At 42.5% G+C, this 23915-nt stretch overlaps 1 protein-coding gene across 1 annotated transcript; it reads right to left on the bottom strand.

Annotated features, from left to right (window-relative positions):
* Positions 1-875: 875 nt before the first annotated feature.
* inpp5e (inositol polyphosphate-5-phosphatase E) lies at positions 876-6933 on the bottom strand. The gene is made up of 11 exons (XM_029717488.1): positions 6681-6933; positions 5171-6067; positions 4475-4598; positions 4240-4337; positions 4029-4153; positions 3701-3820; positions 3286-3393; positions 2958-3119; positions 2678-2793; positions 2427-2563; positions 876-2240 (listed from the first exon to the last, which is right to left on the bottom strand). The coding sequence occupies exons 2-11, from the start codon at positions 6010-6012 to the stop codon at positions 2108-2110; spliced, it is 1965 nt and encodes a 654-aa protein (XP_029573348.1). The 5' UTR covers positions 6013-6067; positions 6681-6933; the 3' UTR covers positions 876-2107.
* Positions 6934-23915: the final 16982 nt, after the last annotated feature.

Genomic DNA, 23915 nt, shown 5'->3' with positions numbered 1-23915 from the left:
ATATGCATATTCTAGTTTCTGGGCCAGAGTAGTAACCTGTTTAAATTGGGTACGTTTTTCATCCGGCTGTGAAAATACTGCCCCCTAGCCCAGACAGGTTAAAGTGGCCAGTGATTCCTAATCTATGTCTATAGGCTACCGCCTCTGATGTGCTAGTGGTGGCTGTTTAACAGTCTGATGGCCTTGAGATAGCTGTTTTTCAGTCTCTCGGTCCCAGCTTTGATGCACCTGTATTGACCTCGCATTCTGGATGATAGCGTGGTGAACAGGCAGTGGCTCGGGTGGTTGATGTCCTTGATGATCTTTTTGGCCATCCTATGGCATCAGGTGCTGTAGGTGTCCAGGAGGGCAGGAAGTTTGCCCCCGGTAATGCGTTGGGCAGACCGCACCACACTCTGGAGAGCTTTGCCGTTGTTGGCAGTGCTTCACCACACTGTCTGTGTGGGTGGACCATTTCAGTTTGTCAGTGATGTGTATGCCGAGAAACTTGAAGCTTTCCACCTTCTCCACTGCGGTCCCATCGATCTGGATAGGGGGGTGCTCCCTCTGCTGTTTCCTGAAGTCCACAATCATCTCCTTAGTTTTCTTAACGTTGAGTGAGAGGTTATTTTCCTGGCACCACACTCCCAGAGCCCTCACCTCCTCCCTGTAGGCTGTCTCATCATTGTTAGTAATCAAGCCTACTACTGTTGTGTCGTCTGCAAACTTGATGATTGAGTTGGAGGCTTGGCCACGCAGTCATGGGTCAACAGGAAGTACAGGAGGGGGCTGAACACGCACCCTTGTGGGGCTCCTGTGTTGAGGATAAGCAAAGAGGAGGTGTTGTTTCAGATGACAAAAGCTACATTTTTTAAATAAAACAAACCAATAACAAATATAACAAACATTTTTTTATGTGATGTTACATCACAAAGCATGTGTTATAAAAGATGCACAGATATGGAGTCCTGAGGAAATCACAAACAAGATCACAGGCACTTGCCATGAGCGTGTAATGACAACTCATGATTCACCATTACACCAGAACCATTGATCTTCATGCAAGAACAAAATGAATTATCTTCCCTTTGTTAGCACAATACAGTACGGAAAGTAATTTTTGAAAAAGTTACATGACAGTGTATTTCATTTAGTCAAGACAGATGACATTAAGGCAATGAACCAGAGTACAGTCTAACAAATCCCTCCAACACGATCAACATCACCATTGCAAAAGATGATTCTGTATCCATTATGTGAGATATTATACAATATGTAAATAAGTTAAATGTTTGAAAGATATTATTCATACATCTGATATTATACAATGCCAGAAAAGACCATGTATTAAGATATTTCAATAAGTACCGTACTTGCAGGGAATGCATTTGCATCAAGCAACACCAAAAGAACTGACATTTCCTATAAAGTTGATACCAATAACAAGTCAATTTCTGTGAAATCACATGGGTTTGTTTTTTCTTTGAGTAAATCCACGAAAAACACAAAAGTTTTGGAGTGAATTGAGCTTTGGTATATCAACCGAAAGTGATGTACACTATTAAACATCTGTAAGAGCTGTTTGATGAAAATGCATTTACAAGGCCTTTGAATACTGTTACACCAAGTAAAAAAAGGTGACATTACATAGCCCATATCAACCTGGCTTGTTAAATAAATTTACAAAATAAAACAATTAGAAAATTTTTTTTAAAGTACAGTTTACATAAAGCATTCGCTTCAGCCAGCCAGCGCACAGATGGAGATGTGACTGACTGACTAAAAGGTCATCTTCAATGGCACGTTCCTCAGCTCAGTCTTGTTTGTGGAAGGGCTGTATAAATAGACCAGTTAACTGCTGAGTCTGCAGGCTGGTATCTGTCATTAATTCAAGGTCCCTGCCCTCAAGAACAGCCCCACAGCTACAACCTCAGACCCCCATAAACCATGAGTGATAGTTCCAACAGCTCTCAGTAGGGGGTGCTCACAGATCAGTTTCTGTGACTTCCATGACCCACACACAGACTGGGCTGGAAGTGGCAACAAAAGACTGGTTCCCTTTTGTCCCTCACGACTGGGTCAGAGTGATTCTGGAGGGAGGACCGGTCCAGTCAAGTCCGGTCCAGGTTCAGGAGATTGAGCAGATGGTGCTGCTGCCCTGGTTCTTCATGGCTTCTCTCTTCTTCAGCTCTCTGGTGATCCTCCTCCTGATGCCCTCCAGGTACAGACTCCTGTCAAACTGGCCTGCTCCCAGAGGAATACTGGGAAACACACCAGACAGAGAACAACAAATAAAAGTCAGGATTAACAAACTGTTCTAGATAAACTCAGATTTTCATTGACTGCACTTTTGGACACCTATTACTACTACTAATTGTACTACAGTGTACATGAGAGCTGTAAAAAACTTGCTGCTGCAACAACTGAGAGGAAGGGGTGGGACTTACTTGTCTCTCCCGGGACGCAGTTTGACCTGGAACATGGCAATGACAGGCCGGTGGTCTGACGTCTTTATCGTTGAACAGCTGGTGTACTTTATCACTTTGATGTCATCCACCTGCCTGTTCCTGAACAGTATTCTGTCCTATAGCACACAGAGGAACAGTAAAATATAAATGTTATTTTGTGTGTTTAAAACAAACCATCATAAAAAAAGAAGAGGCTTGCTTGAATGAATGGCACTGATGCTGACACATACTGTGTATGAGGGAGTTCTCTGCTTGGAGGTGGTGTCGTACATGTCACAGCCGACATCATATTTGTAGGTGGGGAGGAACTGAATTGGTGCTTCCTGGAAGCCTTTAAAGATGGAACCTAGAACAGAGCATAATACATTTGTATTATATTTTGAAATATCTGTCACAGTGAGCGTGGTAACAATACATTTTGAGATATCTTTCACAATCTAATACATGTCATATTTGCCTAAACCTGTCTGGTTCTTCGTGTTAATATTGTTTTGTTCCATGTAGACATACCATCCTTCATTTCCTTGGAGAGTTGGTCATGGTGGAGCAGAGGGCCCATGTCCACACCTGGGTTCTGGTTTAGAATGGCCTCTACCCCCACACGATCTTTACTCAGACGGAAGTTAAAGTCCCCAAACCAGAAAACCTCATCAAACCGTGTTGTCACATCCGCTGAAAGATATGAAACAGAAATTATCAGTACATTTACACTGGTGTTTTTATTCAGTACTTGTTGCATGAAGGAAATACCATAATTTCTCATCACACAATAAGCATGCTCTTCTAGATGTAACAGCAGTACTGCAATGAACAACTATTTGCCTTTAGGAGTACTTACAGGATGTGGAGCGGTAAGGGTTGGTGTCTGGAAGACCATTAGGAAGAGCAAGTGCTTCAATGATTTTGTTGTAGTCCAGAATCCTCTCGTACACTTTGGAATCTCCAGCTAGAAAACAAGGACATGTATTAAATTACCTAGGGTGTATTCATTACGTCTTGCAATGGAAACCGTTTATATTTTAAAAAACAAACAGAAGTAAACAGAGCAAACAGAATGAAACTGGAAGGGACCTACCAGAATTTGTCCAATAAAAACTTGTTTTAGTTGCAAAACATTTTGCAACAGACTAAACATCAGCATAATGAATACACCCCTAGTTAGTAGTGAGACTGTATCCAAAGGCTTTCCATTTCCTGTTTACATTCGCGTCATGTATTGACATCAGTCCCTGAACAACAGACGTGTCACTCACAGGTAAAATGGGAGGTGATGAAGAGGAAGGAAGTGCCAAAGAAGGTGAAGCCGATCCCCACAGCTCCTTTGGTTTTGATCTGAGACATGATGCGTGTTGTGACCGTGGCATGCTCCACTTCTGTTAGGAGATCCGATAATTACAGGGTACAGAGGGACCAAATCACATAATGTATTGTACACATAAAATATGCAGTAGGCAGCCAGAGATCACCTTATAACGTTGCCTCTCTTACAACATTTCAATAAGAGACAACATTCTGAGATTTGTTGATGTAAAGGACTGATTCATTTTCCTCTGAAAATGTCGGGAGCCATTTGGGACAGACCTGAGCAGAACCAAATGAGGTCCCTTCTGACGAACACAGTGAGGTAGAGAACCCCGTGGGAGGCTGCGTAGAGCATGACGTAGTACGGCCCCAGAGTCTCCTGAAGACGGATCTCCCATTCCCTTCTGTGACACAGACACACATCAGCATAGAGTACTGAAGACTTCATTTATATCATTTTTTTATGCACTCATACACAGTCATCTCATACCGGTCTGGACATCCCTCCTGGACTCCGATGATGTAAAAGTCTTGAGCAAATTCAGAGTCCGCCGGGAGCAACAGATCGTCTAGGTTGTTTGGAAGTCCCTGAAAAGGATACGGAAGCGGTCATTTTCCTACATAACAGAATACCAGGACACACGTTATCAAAAAGTAAGTGTAGAATGTGAAGAAACATACGTTCAGGCTCTAGGCCTATTGTTAAACAGTAGGAGCGGCCCCACCTTTTCTCCCTGCATGTTCCATGTGGCTATGTAGATGCCAACTCTCCTCTCTGGGAAGTAGCGGTCCAGCTCCTCAGCCCCCAGCAGGGCACCACTACCCAGCACACTGCCCTCCAGAAAACTCCTGGAACAACGAGGAAATGAACACTTAGGCTAATAACGGGAGGTACTGTAGCTGACACCAGTGTTGCTAGAGCACACATCAATGCTAATGCTCAAACTGCAGATGTGCCATGGTAATAATTAGCCTTAGCCTACAGCATAGTCTTCTTGGTTACGATTCAAAGCTGATGGTGACTGTGAGACTGTTCACAGTAGGTTATAATAGCTCAAATGCCAGTCTGTATTTCATGCAGAATACAGGCATATTTAACTTAAGGCCCACATCAATTCTTATCATGGGATGTCATGTGCCACATCACAGGAAGTGCATTACGTTATCAATGCAATGGAATATCACCGAAGCCTGGCTATCTTCATTTTAGAGGTGCATCAAACATTCAAAGGATACTATATATACTGTATTTAGATCCAGAATGTGTTAATCTAATACAGCATCAAAGCCATCAAGACTTCTAATAGCACTCTGATACCAGTATGAGTCAATGATCCAATACAGGTAGAGAAGGCTCCTGCAGTAGGTATTTGGTCAGTAATCTGGAGAGGATGTCCTGAATGAGAGTATTGTGGAAATACCTGTTCCTGACGTCCCTGGGTCTGATGGGGTTCAACACGCTGAAGGTGGACTTCATGGAGTTGACAGAGATGTTGTCCGACACCATGTTATCCAGAAGCCGGCTGTCGCTCAGGTTCCTGTGCAGTTGCAGCCTCTCCGGCCCAGCTCTCCCCGGCACAATGCCATAATCCACGCAATCCCTGTCAATCCGATTAGCCGTCCTTAAGGATGCGGAAGCCAAGCTCTGCTCCAGAGCAGGAAATGGACCCGAGGGCTGTAAGGGAGAGAGGCGTACCTTGGAGGACCTCACCCGCTGCTCTGCAGGGTCACTGTGGTGGTCGTGGGGCCCCCGCTCGTACTCTGAAAGGCTCTGGCCCCTGGCTCTGAAGACGGGGGACCCTGATGGAGCCGATTGGGGTCCAACGACAGAGCCCTGTCCGTTCCTCAAGGTGGCAGCACCGCTCAAGGTGAACACACCTGTAACTGTTGAGTCCTCCTTAAGAGATTCTGTGGAGGAACCGGTCTCAGCTGGGTCGGTCAGACTCTCCTGGCTGTTCTTCAGTCTCCTGCTTCTCACATTCTCCTCCACCAAACCACGGTTCCCTCCCTTTGACAGTGCAGGGGGCTTTGGCAGCAGGGGTGGACGGGGCTGGTAGGGACTGCTTTGGTCTCGTACATCCTGAGGGAATTTCATGGTGTTGTTGAGGAGCTTTGTGGTTTTGTTGTCCTCTGTAGTGGGGTTCACCGGCCTATTGTCACCACTTACTCCTCCTGGATCCTTCCCACCAGGAGCTCCACCAGGTAACACTCCACCAACGGGCTGAGAGGGGCTGCTGTCCTCCCCATTCTCAGTCATCCTCATAGCAGGCTGCACCTTCTAGGTGCATGGGGACTCCATTTGCTTAGAAGGAGATAATCTAGAAAACAATTACTTTAGCTACTATTATTGAGAATTGATTGATAATATGTATAATTATGTTTGATTGCTCAATTCTATTCCTTAACTCATACTTCACATTAGCTCCATATGTTGGCCTGTTACTGATCTCACACAAGGTATAACGTTAAGATAGGTATTACTTCATTAGGCACGATTAATTTGATTAACTAACTAGTTAGCTAACGTTAGCTAGTAAACTGCACATATGGTTGACTCATTATCGGTAGCTTGCTAGCTAGCTAAATTACTGCCTGAAAGTGGCAGCTCTGTTGGCAGCTAGCTAACGTTAGCTGGGTGCTAAACTTACTAGCTAGCTAAGCTAACGTTAGCTGATCACTTTTAAGGCTAGCTAACTAGATAGCTACATCATTGTTAACATGTTATACTCCTAGTTATGGGTTCTGCTAGCAGAGATAGCTAGCTAATGCTTACTATGCGTCCAATCTAGCTTGAGAAACGTAACTAATGTTAGCTGTGTGCTAGCTAATCTATGACAGCAGAACGCTAGTTAGCTAGGAACCTGTCAGCCTGGGAAAGACAAATGCATTAGACATGACGCTTCATTTAATCAAATGATTATCGTTAGATACCTGGGGGAAAGCAAAATCAAGTTTCGTCCATTGCAGGGTTGTGAGAATACATCGTTATTGAGGTAGCTAGCTAGCTATCTTTAGCTTAGCTGGTTAGCTCCGAACGCTAAGCAAACTTTCCACTTCCTTAGTAACGCTTGACAACAGTTTTTGTTACCGAGAAAACACATGCTGCTTGCATTGTACTTGTAGCGCCCCCTACTACAAATGCAGTAGTGGTTGTTATGGTAATAATAAGGCTATTAACATAGGCATACCCGTTAGTTTAGTGAGCTATTTTGGGGTGGTTTCAAGGTGTGGAGTTACAATAGTGGGTTAGAGTGAGTATAAGCCTTGCATTTTGAGAGCTTGTGATAAGCTCAACATGTTTTAGTTTGAACATTCTGAATGCAGGAGTGATTTTTGTTTAGAATCCCGAAGCCTTTATTCCACCATAAAAAAACATTGTAATTTGTTTGTGTGTAATATACTGAAACTGTTCTGACTCACAGCCACATACAAAACAGTCTGTGTAATGTATCCTCTATGTACCTCCTTACAGTATTAGTAAGTAAGGTATATTACTGTGATGCTTTACAAAATATACTTGTTTGTCACACACACACACACACACACACACACACTTTTAACCAGAAGGTGTCATTATAGGGCTATGTAAGTGCATCAAGTGTGTGCTTGATTCACAATAAAATATGAAATACATCTGATTCAACTCAATTATTGGCTTTTACATCTACAGTATACACGTGATGCCTCACCATAGGTCAACGAGGCTGTTTACCCAGAGTAAATACACATAACATTATCTGAGGTGTTTGATAACTGTTTTGTTCCTGTGTTCACTCATGTTTAAGATGTTTACTAGCTCTCATTCAATGATTCTGCAGCACAGAAGTGTTCTCCAGTGAATTACAGTGCTTTATCTGTGGGTGGGCAAACTCTCTGACAGTGAGTCGCACCCTGGCAAAGAGCAGATGGAAGGTGCAGCTGGTTTCATGCAACTCTGCTCCTATTTGGCATCATTGCATTTCATGGTTCCCTCTCACAGCTGAAAGCGAGATGGCTAAGGTAGAGAGATTCTGAGAATCTTGACAATAGTGGATTCCATAATCTAGGACATCTGGGCACAGTAAACACTGTTCTTTACATAGAAATCTTATTCAATTATTCAATGGTTCTTTCATTGCTGTAAGATTAAAAATGCTGTTCTTTGACTACAACTCAGCATTTAACACCATAGTACCCTCCAATCTCATCAGTAAGCTTGAGACCCTGGGTCTCCACCCCGCCCTGTGCAACTGGGTCCTGGACTTCCTGATGGGCCGCCCCCAGGTGGTGAAGATAGGAAACAACATCTCCTCTTCGCTGATCCTCAACACTGGGGCCTCACAAGGCTGCGTTCTCAGCCCTCTCCTGTACTCCCTGTTCACCCATGACTGCGTGGCCATGCACACCTCCAACAAAATCATCAAGTTTGCAGACGACACTACAGTAGTAGGCTTGATTACCAACAACAACGAGACAGCCTACAGGGAGGAGTTGAAGGCCCTCGGAGTGTTGTGTCAGGAAAATAACCTCTCACTCAATGTCAGCAAAACAAAAGAGATGATAATGGACTTCAGGAAACAGCAAAGGGAGCACCCCCCTATCCACATCGACAGGACAGCAGTGAAGGTGGAAAGTTTTAATTTACTCTGTGTACATATCACTGACAAAGTGAAATGGTCCACGCACACAGACAGCGTGGTGAAGAAGGTGCAAGAGCACCTCTTCATCCTCAGGAGGCTAAAATACCTACAACACCCGATGTCACAGGAAGGCCAAAAAGATCATCAAGGACAATAATCACCCGAGCCACTACCTGTTCACCCCGCTTCCATCCAGAAGGCGAGGTCAGTACAGGTGCATCGGAGCTGGGACAGAGGGACTGAAAAACATCTTCTATCTCAAAGCCATCAAAGTAGCCACTCTTAACAGCCACCACTAGTACAGAGAGGCAGCTGCCTACCTACAGACTTGATATCATTGGCCACTTTAATAAATTAAACACTAGTCACTTTAATAATGCCACTTTAATAATGTTTACATATCTCGCATTACTCATCTCATATGTATATACTGTATCCTTCACTATCTATTCTTTACTATCTATTGCATCTTAGTCGCTCTGTCGCTGCTCATCCATATATTTTATACTTATATATTCTCATCCCATTCCTTCACTAGATTGTGTGTATTAGGTTTTGTTGTGGAATTGTTAGATATTACCTGTTAGATACTGTTGCACCGTCAGATCTAGAAGCATAAGCATTTCACTACACTCGCAACAACATCTGCTAACCATGTGTATGTGACCAATACAATTTTATGTTATTTGAAAAAGCCTCCCAATGATGTCACTAAATGATTATACATTTTGAAGCGTCTATACCAGAGCTAATTATGTACAGTAGACCAGGCTTCCTCATCTCTGCTATTGAGAATGATCGTTTGGTAAATCCATTTGAATTCAATAACTTTTTGAAAGCATCCCTTTTGTTTAAAACAAAACTTTTCATACATGTTTGCCCATGGAAGAAGTGGTCAGAAAGTGACCTTTTGGACCTCAATGCCAAAACATTCAGGAGATAAAGGTGCTCAAAGTTGACCCATTTTGTATACCCTTAACCATACCATGAGACATCCATGTCTTCATCACGGAAAAGATAAACGTTTGAGTTTGATATAATTTAATAGCATACAAACAGTGGTTTCAAACTAAATATTTAACGTCAATTACCTACAAATGGGTAAACTCAGATTTTTTCATATTTGCAAATGTTTTAGCTTCGACACTATTTCATATAATCTCAGGTTTTGTGTCGTGCCGCCATCATTTGAGAGACAACATGGTCTTGAATACAGGGTGCGTGTCATTTCAATCATAAGTCCATTCTATGAATTATATTTCTATCACTTCAGACCCCTACAATTTAGCTGGTGCACCATTGAAATTGAAATTTAATTGAAATGTTCAATTGTAATAACTAACACAAAGTTGACTGTCAGTCCACCCATCATCGAATTTCAACTTAAATGGTCATGTATATTATATTATCTATATTTCTATGATTTCAATATGTTTCCTATGGAGGATTGACAGTATAACTTGAAACAACAGATATTCCCATTCAAGTCAAAATTCTCTGATGTGTGGACCTCCAGCCATCTTTGTGGTACCATTTGAAAGTTGACATCTCTATTTTATTCCACCATGTATTCAAGAGAATGTTGTCTCAACTGAGGGTGGGCACAACACAAAAACCTTTGATGATGTAAGTAGGGTCTAAGCTGCAACATATGCAAAAATGAAAGTCCAACTCATCTGCAGTCCAACTCATCCCAAACCATCTCAATTGGGTTGAGGTTGGGTGATTGTGGAGGCCAAGTCATCTGATGCAGCACTCCATTACTCTCCCTCTTGGTCAAATAGCCCTTACACAGCCGGAGGTGTGTTGGGTCATTGTCCTGTTGAAAACAAATGATAGTCTCAGTAAGCGCAAACCAGATGGGATGGAGAATCGCTGCAGAATGCTGTGGCAGCCATGCTGGTTAAGTGTGCCTTAAATTCTAATTAAATCACCAACAGTGTCACTAGCAAAGCACCCCAACACCATCACACCTCCTCCTCCATGCTTCACGGTGGGAAACACACGTGGGAGATCATCCTTTCACCTACTCTGCGTCTCACAAAGACACAGTGGTTGGAACCAAAAATCTCAAATTTGGACTGAAATTTGACATATGGACAGATTTCTACCGGTCTGATGTCCATTGCTTGTGTTTCTTGGCCCAAGAAACCACTTTTAGTGGTAGTTTCTTTGCAGCAATTTGACCGTGAAAGCCTGATTCAAGCAGTCTCTGAACAGTTGATGTTGAGATGTGTCTGTTACTTGAACTCTGTGAAGAATTTACTTGGGCTGCAATTTATGAGGCTGGTAACTCTAAGTAAGTTATCCTCTTGCAGCAGAGGTAACTCTGGGTCTTCCTTTCCTGTAACGGTCATCATGAGAGCCAGTTTCATCATAGCGCTTGATGTTTTTTTACGACTGCAACTGAAGAAACTTTAAAAGTTCTTGAAATGTTCTGTATTGACTTCATGTCTTATAGTATTGATGGACTGTCATTTCACTTTGCTTATTTGAGCTGTTCTTGCCATAATATGGACTTGGTGTTTTACCAAATAGGGCTATCTTCTTTACCTTGTCACAACACAACTGATTGACTCAAATGCATTAAAAAGGAAAGAAATTCCACAAATTAAATTTTAACAAGGCACACTTGTTAATTGAAATGTATTCCAGGTGTTTACTTCATGAAGCTGGTTAAGAGAATGCCAAGAGTGTGCAAAGCTGTCATCAAGGCAAAGGGTGGCTACATTGAAGAATATAAAATATATTTTGATTTGTTTAACACTTTCTTTAGTTACTACATGATTCCATATCTGTTATTTCATTGTTTTGATGTCTTCACTATTATTCTAAAATGTAGAAAATAGTAAATATAAAGAAACACCATTGAATGAGTAGGTGTGTCACAACTTTTGACTATACTGTCATATCTCATGTTTCATGAGCTGAAATTAAAGATCCCAGAAATTTTCCATACTCACAAAACACTTATTTTTCTGAAATTTTGTGCACAAATATGTTTTACATCCCTATTAGTGAGCATTTCTCATTTGCCAAGATAATCCATACACCTGACAAGCTGCCTCCAATGTTGTTTTAGCAGTTCGTCCAACCAGCCTCACAGATGCAGACCACGTGTAACCATGCCAGCCCAGGACCTCCACATCCGGCTAATTCATCTGCCTGAGTCATCCGGACAGCTGATGAAACTGTGGGTTTGCACAACTGAAGAATTTCTGCACAAACTGTCAGACAACATCTCAGGGAATGAGATGAACAGAGGGCCCCATGGTGGCGGTAGGGTGATGGTATGGGCAGGCATAAGCTACGGACAACGAACACAATTGCATTTTATCGATGGCAATTTGAATGCACAGAGATACCGTTGTGTCGTCCCATTCACCCGCTGCCATCACCTAATGTTTCAGCATGATAATGCACAGCCTCATGTCGCAAGGATCTGTACACAATTCCTGGAAGCTGAAAATGTTCCTGTTCTTCCATGGCCTGCATACTCACCAGACATGTCGCCCATTGAGCAAGTTTGGGATGCTCTGGATCGACGTGTACGACAGCGTTTTCCAGTTCCCGCCAATATCCAGCAACTTCGCACAGCCATTGAAGAGTAATGGGACAATATTCCACAGGCCACAGTCAACAGCCTGATCAACTCTATGTGAAGTAGTTGTGTCACGCTACATGAGGAAAGTAGTGGTCACCAGATACTGACTCGTTTTCTGATCCACGCCCCTACTTTTTTAAAAAGCTATCTGTGACCAACAGATGCATATCTGTATTCCCAGTTATGTGAAATCCATAGATTAGGGCCTAATGATTGTATTTCAATTGACTGATTTCCTTATATTCCTTATACTGTAAGTCAGTAAAATCTTTGAAATTGTTGCGTTTTTATATTTTTGTTTAGTGTATATATGTTTTCTTCCAGAAATTATAGAACAGTTTGACAACCCTGTTTGAAAACTATTAAATTATATCAATCTCAACCATTGATCTTTTCCAGTGATGAAGACATGGATGTCTCATGGTATGGTGGGGTATGCAAAATGGGTCAACTTTGAGCACTTTTTATCTCTTGAACGTTTTGGCATTCAGGTCCAAAAATCCCATTCTGAGCACTTCTACAGTGGGCAAATATGTATGGAAGGTTTTGTTTTAATCAAAAGAGGTGCTGTCAAAAAGTGATTGAATTCAAATGGATTTACCCCTTTTCAAAGTTCAGCCATGTCTGAAAATACCACCTACACATAGCCTGTTGCTGTGGACCCACAAGTCTCCACTCTGAATCCAAACAGGACTGTGTTTAGACCTGCCTCTCTTTCCCATTGCTCCAGACACATTTTATAGAGCTGCCACATAGAGAGAGAGCCTTGGTTAAACTGGCAGCTGCATGTTGCAACAGGAGTCCAGGGTGGTCAGGCATGGGAATGAAAAGGATCTGAAAGCTCAAGGGATACCTATCAAGTTTAACAATGAAAAAGTTATCAGGGCCTGCTCACGGAATGGCTTTTCCATTGTCTTAATCTTCTGTTCTAGTATACCTGCCGATACAGATCTCCTCTCACCAAGAGACAGCTGATCCACCTTCCCTCATATAACATTGGAACTGTGGATCCATTCTTTGAATCATAGTGTAGATTTTTCATAGATTTCGGAATCATATTTTTGTCAGGAACCATGGGTCAGAGAAAGTTGTAAAATTACTAATTGTAATTTTAAACATTGTGTCTGTAGTGTCATGTAGTAAACTTGTGCTGACTTCTATAAATATTGGAATATATTATTTGGCAACTTTGAATAGGAGTCAACCAAATGCTATTGATGCTAACATCAGCAATATTTGATTGACTCCTATTCAAAGTTGCCATGCAGTCTAAATATTGACTTTGGTCACTTGATGTCTTCTTCTATCTTTTCCAGACTGTACATTTCCTTTTTGCCCATTTCTCATTATGAAAACAACAGAGCAGTGCAGTAATGCATCAGTGGTCTCACACACACACACACAAACACACACACACACACACACACACACACACACACACACACACACACACACACACACACACACACACACACACACACACACACACACACACACACACACACAAACACACACACACACACACACACACACACTCACACTAGCTGCCACATACTACATTCCACAAGAAAAGGACAAAGTTGTTCATTGAACATCTCTATTGTACAGGCTGTACAGCAGTGCAGTAGAGAGAGAGAGAGTGTAGAGTGAGCGAGCGAGCGGGAATCAATGTGCTGATATGAGATTGTCTAATGAGGATCAGAAACATCTTAATAAAGGCCCGTAATACCACCTTAATCCCTCATTACAGGCCAATCTGCATTCAGTGTTCCTACCTCTGCAGCCACGGCACATTCCCCTTGCATTGTTCTCCCCATCATGCACGGAGGGCCACGCTCTCTTTGTCTTCTCTGAGTGTCAGTTATATTTGATCCCCTCATTAGACTTTTAGAATAAAAGTGAAAATAGTGTTTTTGTGTGCACTTCTTATAGTATCAGTGGACTGAAATGGAAAATGAGACACATGCTTAATAACTCCGGACCAGTGTGGGACTGGGACCCAGACGTATTGTTTTATCAGAGATAAGAAATGAAATGTTATAATGGAGTTGGAGTGTTGAGATTGGCTGTGCTTTTGTCAGAAGTAAAGACACTCTTCTGAGTCATGTAATACTTACTGTATAACCTTGGACAGTATGATATTAGTAGTCAGACATATAGGCTTTTCCAAAAGAAACCCAATGTTGAGAGTAACCTACATGAATGGTGTTCAAAACAAATATGACACCTGTAATGTGACATTATGCAGACTACACATACTGACAGAACCACTGAAATCAATCAAACCTATGAAATCAAACCTGTCTAACCACATAGCTTTGGAATTACCTTTGCAAGGTATACCCTTGTGGATGGAGCATCTTACGATGTCCAGAGGGGATGTTGTTGATTGATATTTACCTTGTGACCAGTTCAAATTTCAAGGAAAAGAGGTGTCGGTTGTCCTAACGGAAGTGTGTGTATTGATGATCTTTACTTCCTACATTATTCCCTCCCTGACCGGAAAAATTCAGCTCAGGTCACATGGTCAGAAAAAAACTATTGTACTACAAAATTAGAACAATATTGTTAAGCCATGTGGATGAAAACAGCAGCCAAACCCTGTGTGAAAACCGGATTATCGACATCAAGGGCATTCATTCCTGCCGACCAACACACACACTCCAACTTACACGAATGAAGGAGGTTAATGTTGAATTATGCGCTCAGAGAGAGAGAAAGAGAGAGAAATGAATCTCTTTCTTTCTTTGGGTGGTGCAGTGCAATGATTCATGTGTGGGGAGAGGATAATTAGCTTGGTGTAGGAGTGCAGAAGGGTTGATGTAGCTAAAGCCCAGCCATCATAAATAACTCATAGTGTGTTGTACAGCTGAGTAGGAGGAGGGGGACAAAACATAACACATAAAGCTCATTAAGGGCCAGAGTTGCTAAAACCCCATAGCCCAGCAGTAACGCAGCACAGACGTGATTAGGCAGGGTCAGAGGAAGACATTGATATTTTCTGTGTGAGTATTAATGGAGATCACAGGCATGTGTAGTTCATTGTCCTTTGACCTGAGGGGGAATATCAGCATCAAGAGCCCTTCTTTCCTTATTTTTTGGTAGAGTCTACATTTCCTCTCCTTCTAATGATCTATTCCTAGAGACCTGAAAATCACTGAACATAAGTTGAAAAAACTGTCTTGAAAGACTGAAAAGGTGTAATTCATAATTATCTTGACAATGGACCAGCACTGGCAATATTTTTGTAGTCAACTATGAATTGTAAAATATTTTTGTAAAATATATGAGCACTGTTTAAATGGAAATGTATTTACGTTTTGTTAAACCCAAAGGGACAGTTGCTATACAGGTAGCGATGTCGCAACAAATATGTGCCAGTAGTGTTGAAATACCCAGTGTCCCCTTCGCATAGATATGAGTGTCAGTTACTGGAGATGTCTCTTCATCACTCCCAAGGTATTCATTTTCAAAACAGTGAGAACTCTGCATGCCTCATTTATATCTCTGTGTCAGCAAACACTGCCTTACCAAGCAGAAAAAAATACAACATTAATTCAAAGTACAGCCCAGCATGTTCATTTTGTTTGTATCCATATCAGCAATAGTTTTGCTGATTGTGTTTTTTACGAGTGTTGAGCCATGTCTGTGCGTACATTTCGAGTGAGCAAGGAAGTTTGTCATTTAAATCACCAAACAGAGGGTCAAAACATGGGAAAAAACAACATCATTGCTTATTGGAAGTTTATTGGAGAAAGAAATGTCATGCAATGTGTACTATGTGATGTTGTCTTTAGGGAAGTGAATGGTCTGTAAGCTGTGGAAGAACGGGTTAGAGATCCCTATACTCAATCACTGTGGCATATCTCCCCAGAGAGGATGTTTTTGCTCAAACATGCTGTGTGTAATCCACTCGGATCCCCTGTTTGCTTCATATCTATGCTCCAATTCTCAATTTGCATTAGGAATGTTCCAGGTCTACAGGTCCCCAGGGAATAAACATTGCTCAACACCTAAACTCACCAACACCCAAACTTACCAACACCCAAACTCACCAACACCTACACTAACCAATACCTAAACTCACCAACACCCAAACTCATCAACACCTAAACCCACCAACACCCAAACCCACCAACACCCAAACCTACCAACATCCCAACTCACCAACACACCAACATCCAAACTCACCAACACCCAAACTCACCAACACCCAAACTCACCAACACCCAAACCTGCCAACACCCAAATCTACCAACACCGCAACTCACCAACACCCAAACATCTAAGCACACCAACACCCAAGCACACCAAAACTCAAAGATACTAACACCCAAACCTACCAACACCCCAACTCACCAACACCCAAGCACATCAAATCCCAAGCACACCAACACCCAAGCACACTAACACCCAAAGATACTAACACCCCAACTCACCAACACTCAAACATCTAAACACCCAAACTCACCAACACCCAAACAACCAAGCATACCAACAACAAAGCACACCAACACCCAAGCACACCAACACCTAAAGATACTAACACCAAAACTCACCAACACCAACACTAAAACAAACCAACACCCCAACACCTAAACCCACCAACACCCACACTCACCAACACCTAAACTTTGCTTGGTAAATACTCCTACCTCAAATCCTACCTATTTAGCATTTAGTGAAGATAATGGAATCAGAGGAGCCCCTAGTGAACCTCAACTTGAACATGCCGTTAATGCTTCATCCCATTCCCCTCCTCCCTCTAGCTTTACCCCTGCTCTGTTTACACTGGTCAAAAAGAGGAGCAGGTGCAGGCCTCTCTCCTTAGGGGTATATTTTGTGTGTGTAACTGTGTGTAACTGTGTAACTGTGGTAGCAGCTTAACTGCAATCAGAGAGAGCATGTGCCAGTAAACACCCTGTACACTAATCACACATGATAGCATCTCCAGCAGATTAGAGTCTAGGACACTAGGCCGACCGAACTGCCACAAGCAGCCGTGACGACAGCACACATGCACACACACAAACACTGCTGCTGCCTTTCAGGTGCCTGTACCTGCACTTTCTGTTATCAGAAAGAGAGGGGAAAGAGAACAAGAGAGATGTTACAGTTCAGATCTACAGATTGCACAGTGCATGTGCGAGGCTTTCTATTGACATAAGCAAAACAAACAGATGTGTGTTCATATGAGAATATAGTTATTATTTTTATTATATATATTTGGATTGTTCCTTTATAGCACTGTTATATTGAATAGCTATAATGGCATGACTTTGAGAGTATTCTAGAAACACCAACACCAATAACCATACCTTCCTCTTCTCCTCTCGCCCTTCTGTCCATTGCATCTCCCCACTGTCCTCAGCCCCAGTAGTGGTGATGACCTTGCTATTGGAATGTGTGCTCTGGTCTGTTGCAGAATATTTCCCTTTGTGTTTGTCCTCTCTCTCCTACCTCCCTTTGTTTGTTGCAGTTGGAAGTCTTGGGAAAGAAACAAACGGTGGAATTCCGTGAGGGATGTAAAGCCCTGATTCCCAGGCAGGAAGTGGTAAATGGAGAGGGGATGTGGTAGTAGCGTGATACCGCTGGGTCTATTGTGTCCTCCCACTGGTCCAATCAGAGGGCTCAGTTTTTTACCTCAGACCTGTGGCCTGACCAAGCGGTCCTTATGCAATCATCATCAGCTAGGATATATTGGATTTGCAAAGTGTGAATAAATTATAGCAATTAATTCAAACTGAAGGTGAGTTCATGATCAGCTGTAATGGTTATTAATTTCATGCACACACGCAAACACACACGCACGCACACACAAATAATTTGACTCGCTAAGGTGAAGTATGTTTAGAGTGGAGGTAAGAGGAGTAGGGAAGTATAGGGAGTTAAAGTGGACCCTTTTGGCACCTTAGATTAAGAAGCTCAACTATTATTGAGCTAACCTTTGACCCATGACTCCCATGGTGCTTAGCAACTTGAAAAAAAGTAAATATTACGCACCAGTAGCCCAAAGCACTCATACAACAGGGAAGCCTGTTAAAATCATATGGTTTAGAACACATTTAAAGTATGTTAGTGGAAAAAAGAGAATGGGTCATTTTATATATGAACATGCACTTATGGATATTAGAATGGCCATCTTGTCATTTCATATTACCATTTACAACAAAAAAGTAAATGTTGAGATTAGAATGTAGTCAACTTTAACATAGCTAGCTCGGCCAAAATAGTCCCACACAAACCTACATTTTAAAGTACAGCCTTGAAGCCCATTGATGTGATGACCTCAGACGTTTGTTTGTTCAGCAGCCTATAGGCTCCGACTGCGGTCACAGTGATGGGACCCTGCCGACCTCCAGTCACCTTTGACCCCTGCTCTGCTGTGGCCAGACGCTTTAATAAGGGCTGAAGAGATGAGTTCTATATGGTGACTTACAGGCGAGGTTTTAGTGGAGCCGTTTCATAATTAAACGCCTCTTCTCTTTGATCACTAGAGCAAAGGAGCTGGGATGACCAGGAATGAAGGGATAATTAAATCAAATCAAGTAATTAATGTTAGGATTTATGAAAGGTATAGGTTATACAAATGTGGTACAACTATGTTTGTTATCATAATGTTTCTCTGAGACTGTATTTGCAGATAGATATGAGTTATCTGTCTGCAGTCAGGGAGTCACCCATCTCACTGTGTTGTTGACACAGCTGCAGGCAGGCAGGCAGGCAGAGTGAGTGTGTAGCCAACTCAGAGAAAAGGATTCACCATGTGCTTGCCAGCCCGCTTCACAGGGCACAACACTCACTGTGGAAAGAATCTCATGTGTGAAAACAAGGGAAAGGTAATGATGTTTTGATAGTAAATGTGAGAGAGATGTTTATACTTTGTAGGCCAGGGCACTAAAAGCAAACAACCCTATTGGACAAGCCACTGTTTTATTTCTGAGTTACATAGAAAAAGAGAAACACTAAAAAACATGAGTTTATCAGGTATTGATTCCTAATTGTAGCCAGCAACCTTAAAAACGAAACCCCCAGAAAATCATATTAAACTTGTTAGTTGAGGATGGAAACTGATTTTGTCACATGAATAATGAACCAATAAGAATGTTGTGCTGTGATCTTCCCCTGTTACATTCAGCATATGCACTGCTACCAGAGCTAATATGCTCCTTGGTCCACTTTTACAGTTATTCAGTCTATCTGCTTCAGTCTACACATGTACTGTTGTTTACCTGCTTGAGGCAGTCCTAATATGTGCTATTTTCCTCGGTAGGGGGCAGTGATGCTATTACTGAGGATGCCTTTCCTACACTATTGACCAGCAGGCAGCATGATGTGTGTGAAGCCAATTGACATACTCCAGTAGCCGATATCACCCTTACAAAGCAAACATACAGTATGAAACAAAAAACATGAAGCGAACAAAAAATTGATGCTTCACGACAATAGTCCAGATCAAGGTTTTCAAACGCTGCCTATCTTGCTCCTCTGTTCAGGCTAGTCTGCCAGCAGAGTTACGTATCAGTGTCAGTGTGTGAGGGGAAAACCCTATCCTCTAGACTGGGTGGATTTAGAGGAAGACAAACATTGTGTGGGAGTGGGTGCAAGTAAATGCTTACTTGCAGGCTCCTTCCCGACAATACAACAACAATAAGAAATAATAAAAGATATCAATAATATCAGGTTGGTTGGTCCACTGGGAGATTCAGTGAGGGAAAAAAGTATTTGATCCCCTGCTGATTTTCTACGTTTGCCCACTGACAAATAAATGATCAGTCTATCATTTTAATGGTAGGTTTATTTGAACAGTGAGAGACAGAATAACAACAAACAAATCCAGAAAAACGCATGTAAAAAATGTTATAAATTGATTTGCATTTTAATGAGGGAAATAAGTATTTGACCCCTCTGCAAAACATGACTTAGTACTTGGTGGCAAAACCCTTGTTGGCAATCACAGAGGTCAGACGTTTCTTGTAGTTGGCCACCAGGTTTGCACACATCTCAGGAGGGATTTTGTCCCACTCCTCTTTGCAGATCTTCTCCAAGTCATTAAGGTTTTGAGGCTGACGTTTGGCAACTCAAACCTTCAGCTCCCTCCACAGATTTTCTATGGGATTAAGGTCTGGAGACTGTCTAGGCCACTCCAGGACCTTAATGTGCTTCTTCTTGAGCCACTCCTTTGTTGCCTTGGCCATGTGTTTTGGGTCATTGTCATGCTGGAATACCCATCCACGACCCATTTTCAATGCCCTGACTGAGGGAAGGAGGTTCTCACCCAAGATTTGACGGTACATGGCCATCGTCCCCTTGATGCGGTGAAGTTGTCCTGTCCCCTTAGCAGAAAAACACCCCCAAAGCATAATGTTTCCACCTCCATGTTTGACGGTGGGGATGGTGTTCTTGGGGTCATAGGCAGCATTCCTCCTCCTCCAAACACAGCGAGTTGAGTTGATGCCAAAGAACTCCATTTTGGTCTCATCTGACCACAACAATTTCACCCAGTTGTCCTCTGAATCATTCAGGGCATGTATATGTGCTTTCTTGAGCAGGGGGACCTTGCGGGTGCTGCAGGATTTCAGATTTCAGTGTAGTGTGTTACCAATTGTTTTCTTGGTGACTATGGTCCCAGCTGCCTTGAGATCATTGACAAGATCCTCCCGTGTAGTTCTGGGCTGATTCCTCACCGTTCTCATGATCATTGCAATTCCACGAGGTGAGATCTTGCATGGAGCCCCAGGCCGAGGGAGATTGACAGTTCTTTTGTGTTTCTTCCATTTGTGAATAAAACTGTTGTCACCTTCTCACCAAGCTGCTTGGCGATGGTCTTGTAGCCCATTCCAACCTTGTGTAGGTCTACAATCTTGTCCCTGACATCCTTGGAGAGCGCTTTGGTCTTGGCCATGGTGGAAAGTTTGGAATCTGGTTGATTGATTGCTTCTGTGGACAGGTGTCTTTTATACAGGTAAGAAGCTGAGAATAGGAGCACTCCCTTTAAGAGTGTGCTCCTAATCTCAGCTCGTTACCTGTATAAAGACACCTGGGAGCCAGAAATCTTTCTGATTGAGAGAGGGTCAAATACTTATTTCCCTCATTAAAATGCACATCAATTTATAACATTTTTGACATGCGTTTTTCTGGATTTTTTTGTTGTTATTCTGTCTTTCACTTATCAAATAAACCTACAATTAAAATGATAGACTGATCATTTCTTTGTCAGTGGGCAAACGTACAAAATCAGCAGGGGATCAAATACTTTCTTCCCTCACTGTAAATGGGTTGTTAATGTTTTGACTTGTGTCCCTGTGTTGTGTTTCAGAGTTATTGTTATCTGTATTGTGTTATGTTATGTGGACAGTTGGTTAGTTGGAGGGAGGTCTCTCTCTCTCTCTCTCTCTCTCTCTCTCTCTCTCTCTCTCTCTCTCTCTCTCTCTCTCTCTCTCTCTCTCTCGTCACAGGTGCTTTAGGGATGTGTCCTCCCCAAGGATCCATAGAGATGGAAGTTCTACTGAACAGTACAGGGTTATTGTCTTGCCTTTAAATAGAAAGGATAGCGCGCTTTCTGGAAACACAATAGACTTATTAACAACACACACCCAGAATCATCTAACTTCTAAAATGTCTCCTTTGGGATTGGTTTTGTTAAAAAAAAAACAGTAGTGTAGATTGACTTCATAGGTTAGTGCCGGCTCTGGTTCTTTACAGCCAAGTAAATATGTGCCGCTATGAGTGTCAAATTGTTAATAATGCAATCATCTTCCTCATTTACTGTATCTGACTATTTCACAGCTCATTGAGAAGACCAGTGGAGTGGAAAAAAAAATACTTATTCAGTCTGATTAATCAATCTCAGATTCCCAACAGGTTTGTTGTCCTCCCTCAGAGATACATACTCACCTGGATCCCAGTAGTGTGAATGAAGCACAGTCTCCTCTAGGAAGAGGGCCAATAGGTAATACCTCACTCTTTCATTTTCACATTCATCCTTACAGGTGGGTCAAAACATGATTCAGTTAATAAAGTTCAGAGTCAATGGGGCAGATGGGGAAGTTAATAATACACATTATAGCAATAGGCTGTGACCTGACCCTAAGATCCAGAATTTTGTTTGGTAAGCACTCCTGGTCAGATCACACAATCTGGATAAACTCTGAACCTTGTAGACATATCTAGATTTCTACAGATAACATAAACCACATAAAATAGATTTTCTGATGGGAATTCAACTGAATTCTCCAGACATTATTCTAGGCCTCTGAGGTCATTTCCTGTAGTGCTATTCCTGACCCTATCGTCTTTGAATAACCCACGGTTGTTTACTCGGATTCATTCAGGAAGTCCTTGCTTAATTTGTTATGTTTTCCTCACCTCCTTTTTTGTCAGTCCCAAGGAATAAACCAAGCATTGTACTTATCAGGGCTTACAGATGTTTATTTAAAATCATCAGGAGCTTGAGAAGAGACCCTAAAGACAAACCCCCATGATTCCCCTGGCACAGCGGCAGCCGACCCGGCTGCACCCCTCGCCATGTTTGATGGGTGTCGACAGCCACTCATGGGGCTTCAAAGGGGGATAATCGCGGCTGCAGATGTATGACTGCTTGCAGTCCTAATCTATTTAAAGTCGGGATCCGATCCGAATCTTTTTCATCCACCCTCACAGAGACAAGGCTTTTTCCAAGGACTCTGTAATACAGTGCATTAGGAGATAAAGGCCTCTCCTCACAGCTGTCTCACGCTGACAGCCTCCTGGAAAACTGGCTCTGGGAGGCTCCTTCCTCTCTCTGTCCCTCCTTCCATCCCTCAGCTCTGACTCCTGGCTTCTTACTGACCATTGAGCTGGTTTTAAGGCGACAGCATACTTCAGTTCGGCTGGCGCCTAGTCGAACTCGGCTAGGCGAAACAAACGAGTGTGCTCGCATACTCCCTAAAAGACCTTCGGTTAAAATAGTCAGTATTAATCTAAGATAACTCAAGAAATCTGTGATTCATTTTGATGTTTTTTTGACATCTAACTAAGATGTTTGGTGCAGTATTTCTCAATGAAAAAATTTGCATGAAAACGAGTTGTCTCTTGTTGAATGACAGCAAAGACTTTATTGAAGAATCCCTGCTGTTGACCAATCACTGACGGATGGGCGTAGACTTCGGCTTCGAACTTTGGCTTGCCTCCAGAAAAAAACGTGTGTGCCGGAACAGCCGAACAAAAAGACAAACAAAAACATCACAAAATGTCATCATAATACACTACATGACCAAAAGTATGTGGACACCTGCTCATCGAACATCTCATTCCAAAATCATGGGCATTAATATGGAGTCGGTCCCCCTTTGCTGCTATAACAGCATCCACTCTCCTGGGAAGACTTTCCACTAGATGTTGGAACATTGCTGAGGGGACTTGCTTCCATTCAGCCACAAGAGCATTAGTGAGGACGGGTTCTGATGTTGGGCGATTAGGTCTGGCTCGCAGTTTGCGTTCCAATCATCCTAAAGGTGTTCGATGGAGTTGAGGTCAGGGCTCTGTGCAGGCCAGTCAAGTTCTTCCATACCGATCTCGACAAACCATTTATGTATGCACCTCGCTTTGTCCACGGGGGCATTGTCATGCTGAAACAGAAAAGGTCCTTCCCCAAACTGTTGCCACAAAATTGGAAGCACAGAATCGTCTAGAATGTTATATGCTGTAGGGTTATTTCCCTTCACTTGAACTAAGGGGCCTAGCCAGAACCATGAAAAATAGCCCCAGGCCATTATTTCTCCTCCATCAAACTTTACAGTTGGCACTATCCATTCGGGCAGGTAGCGTTCTCCTGGCATCCACCAAACCCAGATTTGTCCATTGGACTGCCAGATGGCGAAGCACGATTCCTCACTCCAGACAACGTGTTTCCATTGCTCCAGAGTTCAATGGCAGGGAGCTTTACACCACTCTAGCCGACGC

This window comes from Salmo trutta, chromosome 27, assembly GCF_901001165.1.
Source record: "Salmo trutta chromosome 27, fSalTru1.1, whole genome shotgun sequence".
NCBI lineage: Eukaryota > Metazoa > Chordata > Actinopteri > Salmoniformes > Salmonidae > Salmo > Salmo trutta.
The sequence above is the reverse complement of the archived record's forward strand: the minus strand, read 5'-3'. Positions and strand labels throughout refer to the sequence as shown.

What these genes read in the sequence shown, in the direction of transcription:
- inpp5e (XM_029717488.1), bottom strand. Translation starts at nt 6,012, where the DNA reads ATGAGGATGACTGAGAATGGGGAGGACAGCAGCCCCTCTCAGCCCGTT. An exon ending in CCTCATTTGGTTCTGCTCAG is followed by an intron (nt 3,821 to 4,028) that starts GTCTGTCCCAAA and finishes ATCTCCTAACAG; the next exon opens with AAGTGGAGCATGCCACGGTC. An exon ending in CATCACCTCCCATTTTACCT is followed by an intron (nt 3,394 to 3,700) that starts GTGAGTGACACG and finishes CTTGTTTTCTAG; the next exon opens with CTGGAGATTCCAAAGTGTAC.